General features: G+C 44.6%; 1 protein-coding gene and 1 long non-coding RNA gene across 3 annotated transcripts; both read right to left on the bottom strand.

Moving 5' to 3' along the window:
- Window positions 1-3,214: 3,214 nt before the first annotated feature.
- LOC135395505 (uncharacterized) lies at window positions 3,215-10,933 on the bottom strand. Of its 2 annotated transcripts, none has more exons than XR_010423129.1 (3): window positions 10,744-10,933; window positions 10,194-10,513; window positions 3,215-3,543 (listed from the first exon to the last, which is right to left on the bottom strand). It is a non-coding gene; the product is annotated as an uncharacterized LOC135395505 (long non-coding RNA). The 2 variants fall into 2 exon arrangements; XR_010423128.1 differs by having other exon boundaries at window positions 10,793-10,932.
- Window positions 10,934-11,215: 282 nt separating this feature from the next.
- On the bottom strand, window positions 11,216-18,323 carry LOC135395504 (endochitinase-like). Its single transcript, XM_064626678.1, has 9 exons — window positions 18,210-18,323; window positions 17,309-17,503; window positions 15,657-15,919; window positions 15,500-15,603; window positions 14,697-14,820; window positions 14,399-14,593; window positions 14,023-14,145; window positions 11,859-12,220; window positions 11,216-11,611 (listed from the first exon to the last, which is right to left on the bottom strand). Exons 1-9 carry the CDS (start codon window positions 18,268-18,270, stop codon window positions 11,476-11,478), a joined length of 1,563 nt encoding a protein of 520 aa, XP_064482748.1. The 5' UTR covers window positions 18,271-18,323; the 3' UTR covers window positions 11,216-11,475.
- Between the last annotated feature and the right edge of the window lie 1,697 nt (window positions 18,324-20,020).

Here is a 20,020-nt window from a genome sequence, read left to right as displayed (position 1 = left end):
CCAGGATATTTCCTGCAGTTAGTAGTGCACGAGAAGATACTTATGACGTTCAGCAATTGTATTTAAGCAGCCGCTAAAATCAATGACGTCTTTCGCATCATCCGCTGGAGTATTCTGAGGAATGTCGCTTGTGTGAATACATGGAATGGTGCGTTTTGCTGTTCTTGTCTTTTATTCATCCACAGTGACTGTTGTGTTCTAGTCTGCAGCAGCCGAGTCTATAGTTTTCTGAAAAAGCTGTCTCTATTTTCTCTTTTTACTTTCAAATATACGTATTCGTGAGGATCAAAAGAACCAAGAGAGAGATTCCGTAGAGAGAGAGAGAGAGAGATTCTGCAACATTTTTTGTAGCCTTGTACACTCTCAGAAAAAAAGGTTCCGAGCAAAGATTTTGAACTTTTTTCCTCCTCGAAAACTACGATGCACTTTTTCCACGGCAAAAAAGGTGCCTGAGCAGCTTCGATAGCAATTGTAACCTAAAAGGGGTGCTATCACGCAAGTCAAGGAGGTTGTATTATATCAGTCAGTGTAGGTATTGTATTGTATAGTATCAGTGTAGGAGTCAACATTGTATACGACGTTAGCTGCTGACTCATGTGAACCACGCAAGCCGTAGCGAAGAACAGCCCTCGAGTAGCAAAAAACTTGGATGAAATCAAGTGGTGGATGAAACCATCCAAGTGGTTCACATGAGTCAGCAGCTAACGTCATTGTAATGTGTCGTGGACGACAAGGTTGATTCGGTTTCCGATTGCAAATGATATTTTTCGGGGAAGGGACGTTTGAAACAAAAAGTCGGTTGGACACCGTTCTTTCCTTTTCACTCGTACCACCGAATATTTGTTGTCAAAAAAGCTAAAATTTATAACCCCGAACTCCCGGGATTTGCCCTTGCAAAATCCCGGGGGTTCGGGACATGAAATTATGCTGAAATCCCGGGATTTCGGGATCTCGGGATCTGAACCTGCCTACATACTATGGATGAAGGCAGCATCCTTGCGTATGAGGGACGAAAGGGCACGGGAGACACAAACAAAACCACACAGGAGACTCATAAACCAGCAAATGGGCTCATTTGATGGTTTATGAGTCTCCTGTGTCGTTCCGTTTGTGTCTCCCGTGTCCATTCGTCCCTCAAACTCAAGGATGCTGCTTTCGTCGATTTCATACCAGCTCGCATTGCCTCCTCTTACTGTGTTAATCTATATTATATGGATACTTACCAACTACCCTGCCTTTATTCCCTTGCATCACAATCACCTGGCGACGTGAACACCTCGAAAACCGGATATTCCTTGGCGTATAGTCGCTTGCGTCCCGTCTCTGTGTTGCAGCAGCTAGCTGCCCTTTCGGGAACTATTTCTACGACATCTGTTCCTTCTTGTCCGCTTTGATGCAGAGGGGAAGCACGATGCACAGAAACAGGGAAAGGAAAGCCCTAGGCGCCAGGCGTTTTCCAAGAGAACTTTCGAAGAGACTGTGTAGAGTACAGCTATGCTCTCAAAAATTGGGTTTTTTTTTACTCTCGTTTCTCCCCCACCTCCGATTTCCTTCATATTTTGTACTTATATAGCCCAGGCTACGGCCTACATAAGTACGCAAAAAGGAAGTTCCCTCTCAACACAACTCGGAATAGCACGCAACAAACGTGGTGTGCGGAACATCTCGTCCGGGAGAACCACGCCAGAGAGTTAACAGGATTATTGGCCTCTGCTATTTCCGACGTCTCCGGTCTTGAATGACAGAGCTCAGGATGCAGACATACCGCAAATCGCGTGCTAGCAATATATTTTGAGTCTTTCTGACTAATTTTCCCACAGTCGAACTTCAATGCCGTTCACGTGAAGTTCAGCGACGTTCTGAGTCGGTGACTTCTGTTTCCGACATGAACACCAAGTACAGTAGAGATCGCGTGTACTGTGCCGACTATTTGGTGCAATGGTAGCGATCTTAAGCCAAACAATTGAGAGATCCTTTTTCTATTAGAAGCAAGTTCTCTAGAAACATACCGGGCCTCAAAGAAGGAAGAATGGATGGCAGTGCGAGCGGCCGTTGCAATGCAGTCTTGCCGCATGTGGACTAAAAAAGTGGAAGGAGATGGACGCGTGCTCTTTAAATTGATGTCAAATTTACATGTCTGTACGCCCCCCCCCCCTCGTCAAGGCGGTGTAGAGTATACAGCCATGCTCCCAAAAATGGGATTTTTTGACTCTCGTTTCTCAAAAACCCCACCTCAGATCTCCTTAATATTTCGTAGTGACATAGCCCAAGTTATGACCTACATGTTTCCGCGAAACGGAAGGTTCCCTTTCAGCACAGTTCAGGGTAGCACGGAACAAATTGGGAATGGCGGGCATCTTGATGCCTTGAATCGTGACACCATCAAGACGTAAAAATCGCGTGCAGTAAAACAGAACTATACACGTTTTAAGTTTTAAGCACTGAGTCGTCAAGTACTGGTTTATTTGTATACAATATCTTCCAGAAAAACGACAATACAGGTCACGTAACTTCTGAGGTATAACCTGGCTGGACGCCGCCGTTGATGTTCCTTTCCTATACTCTGGCTGTTCTACAAGGAGACTCTGGACATCTTGACAGTGACGCGTCCATCTCCTTCCACTTTTTTCGTCCACATGTGGCAAGACTGGATTCCGACGGCAGCCCGCACTGTCTTCCATTCTCCCTTTTTTGAGGCCCGGTATGTTTCTAGAGAACTTGCTTCTAAAAACAAAATCGTAGTCCTCTCAATTTTTTGGCTTAGTTTGGCTACCATAGCACCGCATAGTCGGCAGAGTACACGCGATCCGTACTGTACTTAATGTTCATGTCGGAAACACAAGCCACTGGCTCAGAAGGTTGCTGAACTTCTACTACAGGCTGAAAGCCGTTGTACCTGACATATTGCGCAAAACAAATCCATAGTTTGGGACCGTCCGTTGGCGAGGAATAAAATGTCAAAGTCGCTCCCTCAGAAAGCGCCGCAGCCCAGTCAATTTCTTTCGGACTTTTTTTCTGACGGACCACAACACATAGAGCCAAAATATTTATTGCTCCTCTGTGCATGCGTGTTGTGGTACAACATATATTTTTTCAAAGGAAATCGGTGATGGTGTCCGGACCACCCTGCCTGAGTTGAGATGGAATCACCCACCAGCACAATTTCTCTTTCTACGCCCCCCCCCCCCTCCCGACACATTGCTTGGAAACAGCATCGAAGTTCTTCCCCTAATGACTGTTTATTGATATTAGGCAGCAAAAACAGTGTCATCCGGACACTGAGCCTTCGAACTTTCGTGAGCTATGCCTGGAGTAGCAGTATCCAACTTCTCCGGTTTTATCCTGCCCTGTCACGTCTAGTGCATCAGAATAACGGTATCGTTGCCGAATGAACCGTATTTTTGAACGTCAACCCTAGTGGTGGTGACCATGGTGGCCATGATGGCTGTCGTGATGAATGTCATGATGGCCGTGATGCACAGAGTCGGCATGTGCCATGCCAGTAAGCAGGCCGGCCATGTAGTCGTTTTCATGGCATCCCACCTGGAATGAGAGTTGTGGAAAACGGCCATTACGCTGTCTTTACATTACAATAGTTTCTTTCAAGCAAGATTGCCTCAATTGCCAGATTGTTCGAATATAGACAAAAATGAGACATTGTTCAAATATGCATGGCGCTTTTTATCTTTTACAGAATTTTTACAAAAAGCTATGAGAGCAGCATAGATGCATCTTTGCAGTTTGGTTATACGGCCATGCGGACATCCTCTCAATGAGAGTATGACTAATCTCCTAAACTTCGTTAGTTAGAGGGGTTGAGACAGGTCATCTCAAGTTATCCCAGATAAACGTGAAAAGCACCGTCCCGTAGAAAATTGACACCGCGAATACCGAAACTCATCTACCTCATACATCACAGTACGCATCGCCGCCAGTAAGAAGCACGCGAGAGGTCACGTGCTTACGGCTACCAGTGCGAGTGGCCGCTGCTCTCAACTCTCGAACGTCAGTGCTTTGCTCGGGCGTGGCCGTGTGCTCGAGGGTTTGTATCTCGCCCAGTAAGACACGTAGATGAAGAATTCTTTTTTTCCTCAGTTCTCTGGTGTCGCATGACGTAATGAACCGCAACTATCAAAGTGTCACAACCCATATAACTCTTTAATTAGGGGATTTAGAGCAGAATAGGAGACAATCCTCATTGAAAGCCATTCCATTCCATTTTTAAAAAATCCTGAATCGCGCACTGTGTTGAAATATCTACGCCGAATTTTGATATGCACATAACCCGAAACAAAAAAAGCCCGACTCAGGAACCTTCGTCAACGGAAACTTATGCATGCCGCGAAGCGCTTGATCAGCGCAGACCAGCGCCTACTCGAATCACCTTCATTGCTCCAAAGCACGTGGTCTTCTGACATAGAATGAGTGCTGTGCACCCTGATGTCCCAACCGGCGTAGTTTTGGTTTCGGCTCATTTGAATAGCAAATCTCAACGCACGTGCTTGCTTCAGGGTTGCTTAAAATGGAATGGCATTCAAGCAGGATTGTCTCCCACTCTGCTACCTCGCTTTTGCACGAATCCCTCTCTAGTAATCAATCTAGGTAATTAGTCATCTAGTTGTTACAAAACTTGCTGTGAAACTCCCCATTCATCATCATAAAATAAAGTTCTCGTTGCTGTTATTGTTCGAGAGGATGTCCACGTGCACCATAACTCACTGTAAAAACGATATCTACGCTGCATTCGTAGCTTTTCTTGATAAAAATTCTGTAGAGGATAAGAAAAACACCCTGTAGGTGTATAGACGTGGACACATGGACAGTATGAATGAGACCGACTTGAATTACTGTCGGAAAATCCCCTGTCGGATACGATCCAGTCTTTTGCGTCGCCACTACCGAGCGGGTCCTGTGTCGGCCGCTGGTCACTGCTCACGTGGTTACAGTGCCAAGTACTGTTTCTTTGCGAGACCCAAAATTTATCCCCCCGTTTTTTTTCCTTTCGTCTAATAAATATATCCCCTAAATTTATTTTGTTTATTTATTTTTCAATACTGTTAGTCCCATGAGGACCGTTACAGGGGGTTATCAGTTGCGATACAAAACTTACTGGTATGACCGTGCTAGTACGCACAAGTTAACAAAAATACCACTTCAGCATTTGAGTACATAGTCATGAAAACATTTCTTGCAATAGGTTAAGGAGCACGCACGATTTGTCAAGCATGTCCATAGGATTTCGGGTTATGAACAAGAACAGAAATGTCCTCTGTGCTACTGACTGGGGCAAGGAATTCCAAATCATAACAACGTGCGGAAAATACGAATATTTGAACACATCTATACGGCTTTACGGGCTAAAGACTGATTCACACTGCTGCGTTTACGACTGCGCTTGCGTGTTACGTCCGCTGGCAGTGACGGATCATCTTTCGGATGGAACCAAGGTACACGTAAGACGCAGCCGTAAACGCAGTAATGTGAATCAGCCTTTACTATGGAATCCTCGTAGTGATCGAGATAACAGAGGTTTTACAATTGTTTAATGTTCACATTTAACTTATTGTGATACAACAGAAAGAAGGTTTTCAGCTTCGGTTTTCCGTCTATATGCAAGACTTTCCAGATCCACGGTTCCTAACATATGGGTCACAGAAACGGTTTTTTTGAAATTACATACGATAAAACGCGCCGCCAATCCCAGGATCTGTTCAATTTGCTTTGTGAGCTTGGTTGTGAATGGATCCCATGGGCTTAGTTTTCTATGCTGTTAATCTGACTTCTCTGGTACCTAGTTTCAGCTTTATATTTAGTTATATATATCGGGTGTTTCAGTTAAATCCCCGGGCTAAATAATTCGCGAACGGGTGCACCAATCGACGAACTTTCTTTTTTACAAGTATCTGTCCGATACCACCTACAAACTGCGCACCCTGTGAATGAGTGGGAGGCGCTAATTATTTATATAAAAATTGAAATGAGTTTCGTAAAAAGACAGGACTTCTAAAGCAGGGCACTGTTGGCATTAAAATGGATACTACCCCGTTTGGGACCTTCAGTGGACACCTTTTAGAGAAAAATCTGCCCCCGAAGCGGGTCATTTGTTACTGTAATTAATTGGTTTCAGTTTACATATTTTGTCGCGGCTGGCCGCAGTGAAGCGCAAAAGGACGCTCTTCCACTCCCTTATCCACCAATGAATTATGTCCTCACACCAATGAATTAAACCAATGAATTACGTCCTTTTGCGCTTCACCGCAACCAGCCCGGACAAAATATGTAAACGGAAACGAATTAATTACAGCAACAAATGACCCGCTTCGGTAGCAGATTTTTCTTTAAACGGTGTCCACTGAAGGTCCCAAAAGGGGTAGTACCGATTTGAATGCCGACAGCGCCCTGCTTTAGAAGTTATGTTTTTTTTACGAAAGTCATTTGAATTTTTATTTAAATCATTTGAGCCTCCCACTCATTCACACGGTGCGCAGCTTGTAGGTGGTATAGGACAGATACTTGTGAAAAAGAAAGTTCGTCGATTGGTGCACCCGTTCGCGAATTATTTAGCCCGGGGATTTAACTGAAACATCCTGTACATACAGGGTGCGGCACGAACCATGTCATTTGGGGTTTATAAGAAAACGGTAGAACGGAAAAATATGCATTCAACGGCTCCCGTGCGGCAATTAAGTTTGCCATATTCAAAAAATACTTTTGTCGAATTTCAATTGCAATAAATTGAAATTTCTGAATTGCACTCTGAAATTTGCCTAGTCAACATAACATTTTTTTTACAGAGTCAGGAAGCCCGTGGCGAACTTAGTCGAATACACCGGAAGGCGAAATCTCTAATGCTACAGCGCGAGTGCAAGAAAAAAAACAATTTTGAAAATCGGCTTTTTCTGACGTGCGTATTTCAACGGCGCACGAAATCGGCCGCAAAGAGGAGAACATTTATTGGCAAGGCATTGGAAAGTTATTGGCAGAAAAAAATCCCCTGACCGCATGTCTCTCCGGGGCCTACGTTTTTTACTATGAATTTCTATCATGGTTGGTGGACCACCCTGTATATTTAAACAATTCGACCTTCTTTAATTTGTGTCCCTGTACGCTTTAGTCAAATTGTGCTAAGGATTCCTTGTGTGTAATATTCGAGAAGATGGTCTTATTACAATTTATGTAAGTACATGCCCCTGTCATCACACCACTTTGGGATTATATCTAGACAATTAGTAAGACATATTTGACCATCAACATCTCGCACTGGGCAATATATTAAGCAGTCGTCAGCAAACAACCTCACAGTTACATATATGACTATAGACACAACACGTAATGTCATTGACATATATCAGGAACAACAAAGGCCCCAAACCCCCTGGGGTAACACGAGCATAGTCAGACATTTAAAATTAAAAGAGGTAAAAACCTTGACAGTGCGGGACTGTTGGACTCCGCTTTTAATTATGAATCACCAACAAGCCCAAATCCTCACTCTTATAGTCAGATATACATGCCTGTAAGTCTACGTTCTGCATTCTTACGATGCAATCCAATGAACAATAGGCGACTTATTCCAGTGTCAATCAGTTTTTCTATAACTAGTAAAGTCATGTACAGCCTCAATGAGTTGTGTGGTTGTAGACAAACCTTTCCGGAAACCGTGCTGATCACCGAAAAAAAATTGATGCTCTCAAGATAATCCATAATATATTTGAATGTGCTCAAGGAACTTACACGACTGACTTGTTAACGATATGGACCTGACAGAAATTTTTTCAGTCACAAAATGGAACTGTGAAACAATGTCAGCGTACTTTTGCAAAAACTCGTTCGGTATTAGGTCAGGTCCCGAATATTTTTTTATGACCGACTTTAAAAGCAGTATTAAAATATCCCCTCTCGTAAGGTGTAGCTACTCATATCATATGTGACTGGCACAACCAACTCTTCATTGCGTGTTAGATAAACCGTTTAGAAGTATCCATTGAATTCCACGAGCTCCGAAATGAGTTTACCGTCGTAATATATTTTGTCAATTAATCTACCAGACTTTTTAAACAAATCCCGAAACTTCCTTGGATTTCACTTGGTGAAATCAACCAAAGTTGTTCCGCAGTAATCGTGTTTCGCCTCTTGCAATTTGACCTAAAACTCGCATTGAATGCCAGCTCTGTCACCAGTATTTGTCGGGTTTCCTAGAGATTCGATTTGCGAATTATCTTATTTTTGGTTGGGATATACTTCTCTAAGCAGTAATGTACACCATTTTTGAACCGAAGCCATATGTGATTGACATTTAAACATTCGCACACACCCTGGACTACAGTGTCCATGTGTAACTAATAATACACAGTTGTCGTTAGCAGCCTTGAAGTTTTTAACATATTTTTAAGGAAAGGTTTTCTGTTATGAACTGGTTCGTCAAAATACCTTACAATAACCATATCATGGCCGGATAGCCCATCACAAACAGAAATCTCAGTATTCCTCACTGTACTTGATACCAATACCAAATCCAGCTCAGAACAAGTGGTTCCATGTCTTGTAGGTTGAACTTTTTGGTCTAGGTTATACTGAAAAGCTATCTGTAATAAGCTATTCGATTGACGTTTATCGGGCCCGTGGGCCTGTCCCAGTTTATGCATGGCAAATTGAAATCTCCCAAAAGTAGAACATTGTGATTAGGATTCACATGAGCCAATATATTCCTGCAAATTAGTAAAAAAAAAAAGAAAAGGCTTTCAGAGCTCGGTGGACTATAGCCAACGCCAATTATTATAGGTGATCTACCAATTCCAATTTTACGCCATAGTGTCTCCGGAGGAAACGGGCAGGTAACAATGTATTGAATTCTTCAAGACAAGAGCTACCCCACGACCCCGAGTGCCAACGCGATCGTTGCGAAATGTGTTAGAATTTGGAGCTATAATCTCTGGTACCCGCATGAAGCCAGGTTTCTGTTACCGCTACAACATGTGGACTTTTTTTATTCCATGTTAGCGCCGCGAAGCGACTGCGGCTATGAGCGGCGTACAGATGTGGACAGATGGAGAGAGGACAGCAGGAAGGAGTGGGGGACAGGGGGTTAGGATGCGTCCTGGGCCGACTTCAGGGGGAACTGTGCCGACATTCGTCTGGAAAGTCTTCGGAAAACCTAGGGAAAACCTCAGACAGCACAGCCGGTGACAGGATTCAGACCTGTGTCACCTCCCAGTCTCGGCGCCTATGCTACGGGAGCTGGTGTGTACGTAAGTAAAAGGTGCTCAAATGATGTAACCTTATTTACAATGCTGCGCATGTTCAAGCTAATTATGCTATGTTCCTTCCGAAGAGAGCCAGCAATAAAAGGCGCATGTCAAGTGTCATCTGGGGAATCAGCCTCTTGACCTATTTCATCACCTTCGTTGCGGTGTCAGGGAAATCTGCTGTATTGGTTGCGTAATTGTATTGTGCTTCCTTACCTCGCCATCTAGAACAACCTAATCTTAAATGGTGTACCACGGCTGACGACATGCCATAAATGTTGCCAAGTTCGCCATCCGTAGTCTCCACGAAATTAAAACCCCACGAAATATTGATAACAAAGAAAGTAGGGAAGGGCAAGTAGTAAAAGGGCATTGAATGAGCAACGAACCATATCCACCGTGGCTCAAAGTGGTCACATTGTGCAATTTTTTCTTGTAGCGCGCTCGCTATTTATTCAATTTATTACACTGATCACCAAAATCACACTCGTTTCAATATAATTTCATTAGTTGTTCTCAAATCTTCTAACTTCAATTTTACCAAGGATGGATCCTCGGGGGGTCCTGACTTCTATCGTCCAGAAACGCTCCGCAATACAACGGCTGTGATGTTCCAAAAACGCCAAAATATATTCTCCAAACGTTCCCAATTCGCGCACATATATACAGACAGGGCGCTGCGCAGAAATCAGAAGCAGAGCTGCTCAGAAGTAGGGTGCCTCAATACTAGCTCCCTCTGTATTGAGGCATCCTACTCAGAAGTGTTAGTCTCAAGCTGATTTCAGGAAGGCTGACCGGCTCGTTTGCAGCCAGATTGATCGGGCCTATGGTCGTGTAAGCGGCCCCTCTATTGCAGGCGGTGTTTTTGGTGAGAAAAACTGCGAGACCGCAGCACGGACTTTCCACTTTCAACTCGCTCGATAGACTTTCTGCGTCGCCAGGACTTACCGGCTGCGTTACAACAAATTGTGGAACACATGGTTGCTGGAGAGGCACATATGTTGGTAGTGCCGCTGTGACAACAGGCGTCGCTGTCTGAGCTCCCACAACACTAAAAGGTGTCATATACGGAGCCATTGAGGGTGCATGTATAAGTGGCACTGGAGGCGGTTCCACGTTTAACATCGGCGTAGCAACATTGCCATAATAAGCTGGCGCCCGGTTGGGTGCTGGGATGTTGCCTTGTGGGATCCCCACATTGGGTATTTGGAATTGTCCGGAAAAATTCCCGAATTGCCTCGGTGCTCCGGTGTATTGTGAATTTGGATCTGGAAAACAACACGTTTGTTCATTGCCTATCTTCACACGACTGTACGAAATCATGCTCCTAAAGCAGTTTTGCTCTCCAGAGGGCGCTTCTGCGCGTATAAACCACCGTACATTACGTTCTACGTAAATGCACATCGCGAATATTGCCTTTTATTTGGCAGTCATCTTTGTGCGTAAAATAGAATATTCACTCTATGTCCCATTGGAATAACTTCCTTCGTGGACGTACTATGCTATCCCAAGGAATTGGCGTTGGCCACGACGCTGATGTGACTCACTCATGACGGAAGGTGAGCAGAAGACGATCTGTTAGAAAATAGCCATCATTTGTTCCATTCCATGGACGCCCAATGTAAATGGAGGGAGACTTCTTCTTCTTCTTTGGCGTGGCTGCAAGCGTACTGTCCAAGCGAGCTCGTCTTCGCCGACCATCGCGGGAACGCGTATTCTGCGGAACGTGTTTTTGTACTTTTCCGAAAGGGGCGCATTATGCGCGCTAATTTTGTAAAGTATGCACCAAATCATTCGGGTTTTATCCGCCATGCGTAGATCACTCTTCTACCTTTCCTTGTTGAGAAAGTAGCACATTAAATGACATTTAGTACCACAATATATTTGCAAGCATACGGAGCCGTTTCATTATCTTAGTGTCCTTTACCATGTTATCGGAAACGGACAGGAGTTAGGTGCCATTAGTTTAATGTCTGGAAAGATGGCTTCAAGAAGTCTCAGATGAATTACCTGCTTGTTTTCAGTCATGGACGCGTAAAACATGATCCTCGTACATGTAATGATACCTTTGGTTAGCGCGAGTGCAGAAATAGTAGCCTCGATGAGAGGCGTTCATAAAGGCAACAATTTTTCAAGCTTTGCACTTTGATGTCTCTGCCGAGGGAATCGATCATCAAGAAGCTTTCGTGGGAGTGGTTTCTATATAGTTTGCGGCCAAGCATATCACAGGTCATATTTGTTTATCCTTTTTGCATTCGTCCCTGTTGACGTCACGTGGCCAATTGCAGATGTTGCGTTCGATGTCCCAGACGGTATCACCATAACAACTGTGTTCCATTGCTTCGCCATGGACACACTCGTAGAACCTGAAAGATACAAACAGTCAGTGAGAGGTGTAACATCAACGGGTTCTCGTTTAACTCAAAATCTACGAGCATTTTTTTTTCTTTGCCAACATCAACATCATCAATTTTGCATGGCATGACACGTTCCCCACAATCACTCTCCAACCTGCTTTATTTCTTGGTGGCCATGACCCGTGACATCAGTGGCAAAAGCCAATCGAAGCGCTCCCATCCCGAATGCAAAGTTTACTGAATGATGCATGCTCACTTTGAACAATCCGACTCATGTGCGTAGTGTGTGAAGGCTGGGTTGGAGCAGTCCACTGTTCCAGGGGGTGGCCTCGGCCTAGGGGATGTGGAGGATGATGGTTGCGACCACCATGTCCACGATTTTGATGTTGTTGTTGTTGATGATGATGATGATGATGGTTGCGACCACCAGGTCCACGATTTTGAGGATGATGATGATGGTTCTTGAGATGGTTGTGACGTTGGAGCCACGTAGTCTGCCATCTTGTCGTGTATTATGTTCATGAGCGGGTATTTGCAGCCGCATTCTTCTTTGTAGTCGTCCATGTCTATCGCCCAAACCATGGCACCACCATAACCGTGTTCCCGGATGTAGTCCATCTGCGCTTAACAAACACAAGAGTGATATTTTATGATGTTCAGCGTCATAACGTAAAATATTTTGATCGCAGCCCATTACATATATAGCCAGCTGCTTAAAGAAGCTTCGTCTTTTTAGTCCCCCTCCACGAGCCGTACCCGAAGGTAGTCGATGTCGGTCTTCAACACTCGTGGCAAAACCGAAAGTCTCCTTGTTAAGTATTCGCTACAGTCGAGGAACTGTTGACTGAAGTCCACAGAACACAGGACAATACCCCACCAACACCGAATATCCACTGGATGTACGATTAATGTCCTAACGTCCGTGGTCGGATTCGTCTGTCTGACGGATATCCCACTGATACCCAGCGTGGATGAAGAAAGTAAAGCGCGGAAATGATATCCTCAGGATATCAAGAAACGGACATACGCGGTGGTCTATGCCCCAACAACACGTGGCAGTCCTAAGGATATTCGATGTACGTCTGAAGCTGGATGTTGGAATATCCTGGGGATAACGAGTATCGTCCGACATATACGTACGCTCACAGTTCCAAGAGGAGACAGGAGTCCCCAGCGACGTCCGATAGACATCCAGTGTTCTACGCTGCATGCCCCTGACATCGTTTTTCTATTCTTTTTCTTTTTTTTGTCTGTGAGATTTAAGCGTTTGATGTGACATATTTAGTGAAACAATATTTTTTTGCACCGTTAATGTGGAGACAGTTAAGAATTAAGGGGTAACACGCAGTGACTGAAACCGGAATCAGGAATTTCATCATTTTCGAAACATAACTGACACGAAAAAGTGACCGTAGCTGTGAGAGTATAATCCCCCTCCTCTACAGTTATTGCACCCTAGAAACGCGCTTTTCCTTTTTCGGAAACATCAAAGAACCAGCATAGTGGTGGTTCTTCGAATATTCGAACTCTGCAAGTGCGCACAACACGTCAGCTAACCGACACAAAGCGAACAACGAACGATGAGAGCCGAGAAATCGAGGGCTCTCCCATTGAAGAAGTCCGCGAGGTTCTGGGCGTAGCATTTACTGCGTTAACCATTAATTTAATGTAGTCCAACAATGTCGTTAGATTAATTAAATTACTCACGTTAGTAATATAGCGTGTGTGCTTTAAAATTTAGAATATATTATGCCTGCTTTATTAGGAGCATTAGCTGGAAGAAATGTCCATAAAATGTTCCTCCCTCGTTTGCTAAACGTCCCTCTCAATATCTTTCGGACGTCTCAGAGATACCCTTCTTTCTCTCACTTGAACATGAGTGCGTACATATATTGGACGAAACTCGTTATCTCCAGGATATCCCAACATCCAACTTCAGATGTACATCGGATATCCCTAGGACAGCCGTGTGTTGTTGGGCTGGATGTCTGTCGTACGTAAAAGGGAACTCCTCCTTCCTCTCACTTGAGCCTGTGAGCGTATACATATCGGACGAACCTCGTTATCCCCAGGATATTCCAACATCCAACTTCTGACGTACATCGGATATTCATAGGACAGCCTTGTGTTGTTGGGGTACTTGAGCACGTCGCTCGCGTTGCGACAAAAGCGACGTGTGTTCTGTGGTGGTCGCTTCACTCGAGTCATGTACCAACTGGCCCCATACGTGGTCAGGAACTGTTCCTTTAAAAAGCTGTTATGGAAAGACAAAGCACGTCAAGTTACTCTTGCAGCAGGAGGCGTCACGTTGCTTGGGAGGCCGGCTCTCACGCTCTCAAGATCCACTTGGATATTGTACTAGATTTTTTCTATGAATAACGCTTTTTTATGCGCCCAGTTCGATAACGTAAGGCGCTCACCTTGATTTGCATGCTCTGTTCGTCCTCGTATCCCACCCATTGCTTGTCCTTGTAAGCGTAGGGGCACTTGCCAATGTCGTCCCATTCCCTCGTCCAGCCATTGTCTTTGACATTCTTGCATACCTGCGTTTCATGGAGTTTTCAACACAACGCACCGTTCACCCACCTTTTCCCATCGATTCGTGAACCCTTTTATGTTTCAACACGGCAGCCAGTACAGTCGATAGGTGTAAACAACAGTACGCAAACCCGACCAATTTCTAAACAAGGTATATAATATGTAAGCTGCTATTACGAAATAGATGTGAGGTCCTTGTTATCAAGGAAATGTTCTGGATGTCGATTGGACGACATGTGACCTAAAGAAGGCATTTACCTCGAAGAAGGCATGAAAGCCGGTCTCGTTGGTATACTCGCCGGGGCTACCTCCTCCCAACCACTTGGCCACAGGTGCGCGCAGACCGTGGTTATCCTTGCTACCCAGTGTATATGTCCGGCCGTACAGTGGAACTCCCACGATGAGCTTGTGCTTAGGAGCTCCGCGCTCGGCCCACAGCGCCAGACCGTCATGCTGAAATACCGTCGCAAAGTATTCACACTTCAAGCCGAACCCGTTACAAATGACTAACTTATGCGTAAAACAGTAGTTACGGAAAGGGACAACATGGACTGACCACATTGAGCTTCTCGTATGCCCATTCGTCAAAGGGTCGCCTGTACAGTGGACTGTGGACGTCGGCGAATCCTGCCCAGTTCCCGCGAAGGTCGTACGACATCACGTGAATGTGGTCCAGGTACCTGAATGTCCGAGGTTGTGCGTCAACAGTTTTATGCGCACCTCCTTATGAATACATTATGTTTCCTACCAATCGGTACGTCTTTAGCCAACGCTAGTCGGAATAGAAATATCTGAAATAATTTGTGCACAGAAGGTTTGCTTCTGTAACCGTTTCTGGAAAGAAAACATTAAGGTATCTCCAACGGCTTTCTCGAGAGCACGTTGTACATTGTGTAAACTGCGCAATCCGGGTTTATTTTTCTCTTTTTTTAACCTTGTCTCGAAGATGTCATGTGATTTCTAATGCTTCTCGTGATATTTTTCATGCTTCATGCTTCTGCTTGAATGCTGCATGCTTTTCATGCTTCTCGTGATATTTTGCAATGAGTCGCGACGGGTAACCTATAAATTAATTTTTTGCGACAAATAAGCTCCTACAAAATGAATGGGGCCGGTTGGTGCTTAGCTGTCAACGGCGACCACGAACACACGGACAAGTACCAGAAACGGAGAGACGTCTCTCAGTTTCTTGTATTTGTCCCTGTGTTCGTAGTCGCCGTTGACAGCAAATAAACTCCGTCCGTCCACAGCTACGTCAGAACGTGGCCCAGGGGGATTTCCCTTCCCAGGTGGAGTTCCAAAGGGAGGAAAGTGGTTTCTTCAATAGATAGATACAGCCCGCATAAAAGAAATGTTTACTTTCCAAGCTCCTGTACTTCATAGCCCTCGTCGAGCCTGAACTTGGCCACTGGCACGGCACACGTGAGAAGTAGGTTGTGGGGCTCGAACGCTGCTCTCAGTTCCTACATAGGGCACAAGTCAACGAGACCTCAAGATGTATCACTTCAAGACCTACCTTAACGAGATGGACAAAGTTTTCTTTGTCCGACATCTTCCCATTTCGATCGAGTGCAGCCGGATACTCCCAGTCGAGATCGAAGCCGTCGAACCCGTGTTTGAGAACCCATTGCAATGCACTCTTCACAAATGTCTCTCTTCTCGAGCTGACGGATACCATATCCGAATATTTCTTGCCTCCCTCGGCCCATCCCCCGACAGCCAAGAGAGTCTTCAGGTGCGGGTGCTTCTTCTTGAAGGCGTTGAACCGTTTGAAGCCGCCTGCAGCAAAAGCTTTAGGTCTCTACATTCTGTGGTACACACTTTCTAGAAAGCACGTTGATCACGCCCTGCTAGATTCTAGTGATGTCATAATCGGCAACTCCTATGCAGGAGCCCGTCAGCACTATCTCCTACGGGAGCTACGCATCGGCCCGTGAGATCTCCATCATGATTAGGTAATGGAAATTTGAATCTTGAACGTGCAGAAGCGGACATACCACCGTAGCAGACGGCAGCAAAAGTTAACCCCCTGCTTTCCTTTTTTTTTTCTTCTTAATAAACATATCCCCCCCTGCCATGTTCCCGGGCAAAACTCGAATGATGATGATAATCGATTTACAACTTTAACAGGAGCGCACCTGACATGTGATGTGCACCGCTTGTACAGAAATCCTAAGGTAAGCTCAAGTACAAGGTATTATAGCAAATGAGGAAGCAATAAACGGGCCGATGAGTAGCGCCACCGCTAGCCTCCAAATGCGGCGCTGGAAGGGGTGCAAATGACATGGTCGCTATACTCTAGTAAGTCGTGGACATGATGCGTTTCTCCGGGTAGCATCTGTGGCTTCGACAGATCTTCTCTACGGAAGATTAACGGAATGATAATATTTATTTTATTTCCTATTATAAATTAACCTCGCTCGAAAACTCAGTAGGCAAAATGTAAATGTCGTCAGTGAACATTACACGCTTCCGCGAATTTTTGAAAGAAGCCGTGAAACTTGATCCAATCAGATTCTCCAAGAGTAGACGACGTCATCGAAAGTGGCGTCTCTTTCCTGGAGCGTCTCCGCTCTTCACCGAACGTTGCAGAGTTTGAGGTCTGCCAGCAACTGTGGTAAGGAAGCGGATATGGACCTGCGGGGAAGCAATGTTGCCAGACGCGTTGGTAGATTTGGTGCGCCATGACGTCATACTTCTCCAAAGAAGAAATTAATTTTATCCGCTTCACAGAGAGTAATCTGGGGGAATACACGTGGATTGGAATGGCATAAATTTGATAGGATTCTGAAGACGCGAAATTCAATCTGTGGTTTAAGTACGACCACTGTACAACACCTCTAGCAGGTTACATTTTCGTGCAAGTGGAAATACACCAAGAAAATCAAGGAAGCGTTATATTAGATGAAAAGTAATAACCTCACTCACACATATAACAGTTTGAGTGGAAGGAGTTTAAATAGAGCAAAAAAAAAAAAAAAACTGTCACGCAATCAGTGAGATGTATGATAAAAGGATGTCAACATTGCATCTATGGGAAAAGTCTTTCAGTTCTGCAACTTATGCTGTTGTACAGCCATATTAGGTTACATTCTGAACTCATCGTGTATGCAGGTTGCTGGTTTATGGTGCTGGCAGGTTCGGGTGATGGAGAATAATTTGACTCGCCTCTTTCAAAGTCCAGCAGTGGGTCAATGCTGGTCACCTCCCAAGTGGTGTTGTCCAGTCCGACGAAGGAGTAGATGAGATGAGTGCAGAAATGTGCCGGGATGTCTTCGATGTCGTATGTCATGGGATCTGGTCGATTGTAGGCCCATGTCTGGTAATAGCAGACCACTGTCCCTCTCTTTTCTGCATCGTTTCCTACGCGCCATTCAATACTTTCGAACAGGAGCCCACACACGTAATCATGTCTTCGACACAACAGATAGTGAAGAAAACGAACACTAAATGTTATATTTATCGGGGTGTCGTATTCCTCAGGTATACAGTCACGCAGTTCATTGATCTGCAAGGACAATTCGCGATTCTTGTCACGTTTAACTTGTAAAGAGTCTCATAAAGAGTCTGTAAAGAATCTCGTTTTAATGCCAGAGGAGCTCGTTTCCACTCAAAACAGCGCTCCGCTAAATTCAATTTCGATTGATTCAAAATACCAACTAGGTATTTTCCCAGCACCCTCTACACATCTTACAACATCCCCGCCCCCAAACATACAAGGCAAAAAGGCCGTAAAAGCCCGTAAAGCCAACAGAAATAAGCGTCTCCCTCACCCATCTACGGAATTCCAACGTCCTCACTGAGATGAAAATACTGCGCAAATTCCTGCACTCAACAGTTATGTTTTGTGCGCTTTCTAATATAAACGTTTTAGGGGCAGACGACATCGCGGTTCGCACGGTACAGCCTGAGAACTAATTTCTTTTTTTTTTTTGTATTGACAAGTGTTCGCCAACAATAGCCTAACTGTTGCATCACATCATGTACAAAAACAAGTGAACAAGCGGTTTCATTAGGCCAAAATGGTTCACCAAGTGACTGTGTTGCGGACATGAATCGCGCTATTTACCTTGCAGAAGGTTGGCCGCCGCCGCCGCCGATCCAAACAAGAGGAAGAGATTCCACCACATTGATGATGCTAGCGAAGCGTAAAAGCGGCATCGAGAAGCGTCGCTTTTTATAACCCGTTTCACTGACATGCACCGGTGACCCGGACGTGTGACCTTAAAAGGGGTAAGCAGGGCAGAGCAGGCCAGATTTCCCGTTGGGACAAAATCCTGCTATTGTCGCCAGTGAGGAAGCTACTGCTGGATTACGAAACATGATACCGATATTCGATAAACCCAATTTTTGACGAAGCGCTCGCTTCACATGAAGCGTGTCTCCCAACCGAGGGCAAGATATTTTGTGTTACATTAATGTGTCGTTTTACGCGCATCCCGGCTGGTTATGACATTGTTTTGTCTTAGACGTCATGTGCAAAATTTTATTCACCCCGTGTGTTCGTAACTTGGTTTTCGTAACGACGTAAAATGACGATCACTGCGAAAATCGCTCCAATATCCAGTACTTCATCATAGAGTGAATACCGGGGAGACGCAATAACATTTAATTACACAGGGTCCGTTGAGAATTTTATTCGTATGACGAGCATACAAACGTATCAGCGTGTCTGTCCGATTTCGTTTCAAACGATCAGATTTATTGCTCCACTGGATACGAGCAATACACATACACATCACTCAGCTGAGAGAAGTGTTCAGCAGTGGTTCAATACTGGCTCCATCTGCATAGAGGAAGCTAGTATTCAGGCACCCTAGCAGTGTTGAGCTCAACGTGCCCTCTGACGGCATCAACAGATGAAGAAACCGATGATGACTAACCATTCATACTTCAACTGACGGTAAACGTAGACGTTGTTCTGATAGGGTTGGCCTCATCACCTGTTATCGCTAACAAAAAAAACTGATATGTACCAACACTTAAAACGTGACGTCTTCGTGAATGCGGGTATTATCATTAATGACACGCACCATTATCCTACGCACTACATGGAAAATGCTTCTAATAACCAAGTCATGGCCACGCCTTTTGAATGCAAGTCTGGAAACGACGCTGCACTAAATGGGTGATTTAAGGTGCGCTGGAAATCTCCAGCACTGTGCGTCGGATATCCCCGACGCACATTAAAAAACACCAGGTGACCGAACGATACTGCAACTGCACAGTCCTACCCCGCGGCACTTGCAACAAGTGGAGGCCGACTCACCTTACGTGTAAATGTGTTCCAAATTGTTATTTAATGGAGAGATATTTTTCATTAATACCGAGGATGCGGAGAAGAAACCGTCCCCGGCCACTTGCTGGCAGCGCTATTCGTGCGGCCGGCGAATCTAGGCAAAGGTTTCTTAATTCCAATAATTAGAAGTAGATTTGCAGCTATGCGTAAAATTCTAATGCACGAAGGAACTCCCCGCGCATATAACCGCCGCTTACCTTTTTTGTTACGTAGCATTTTTGTACTATTCAAGTACAATAATTGTGGAAAACAAATATCGACATAGAAATAAAACGAAACACAAATTAACGTCACTTTCAGATAAGTTGACATTGACAAAGGCATTTTGGCGGATGATATTCATGAAGAAAACAGCCTTCGCTTTGGCAGCAAACACAGAAACACATTTTATTATTATTATTATTAACTTCCGTTTACATTTTTCGGCATTAGACAGCAAACAAGCGTGGAGGGCACATCGAACATGTTTTTTTATCCTTTCTTGTTTCTTTTTATTTTACTTTACTTATTTTATTTATTTATTTTTGCAACGCGTGATATGAGCGTGCTACCTTCAGTAGCTATCGCCCGCGAAATATTTC

The sequence above is a fragment of the Ornithodoros turicata genome, chromosome 5, assembly GCF_037126465.1.
Source record: "Ornithodoros turicata isolate Travis chromosome 5, ASM3712646v1, whole genome shotgun sequence".
In the NCBI taxonomy this organism is placed as follows: Eukaryota; Metazoa; Arthropoda; class Arachnida; order Ixodida; family Argasidae; genus Ornithodoros; species Ornithodoros turicata.
Note: the sequence above shows the minus strand (reverse complement) of the source record. Positions and strands in the feature narration are given on the sequence as shown.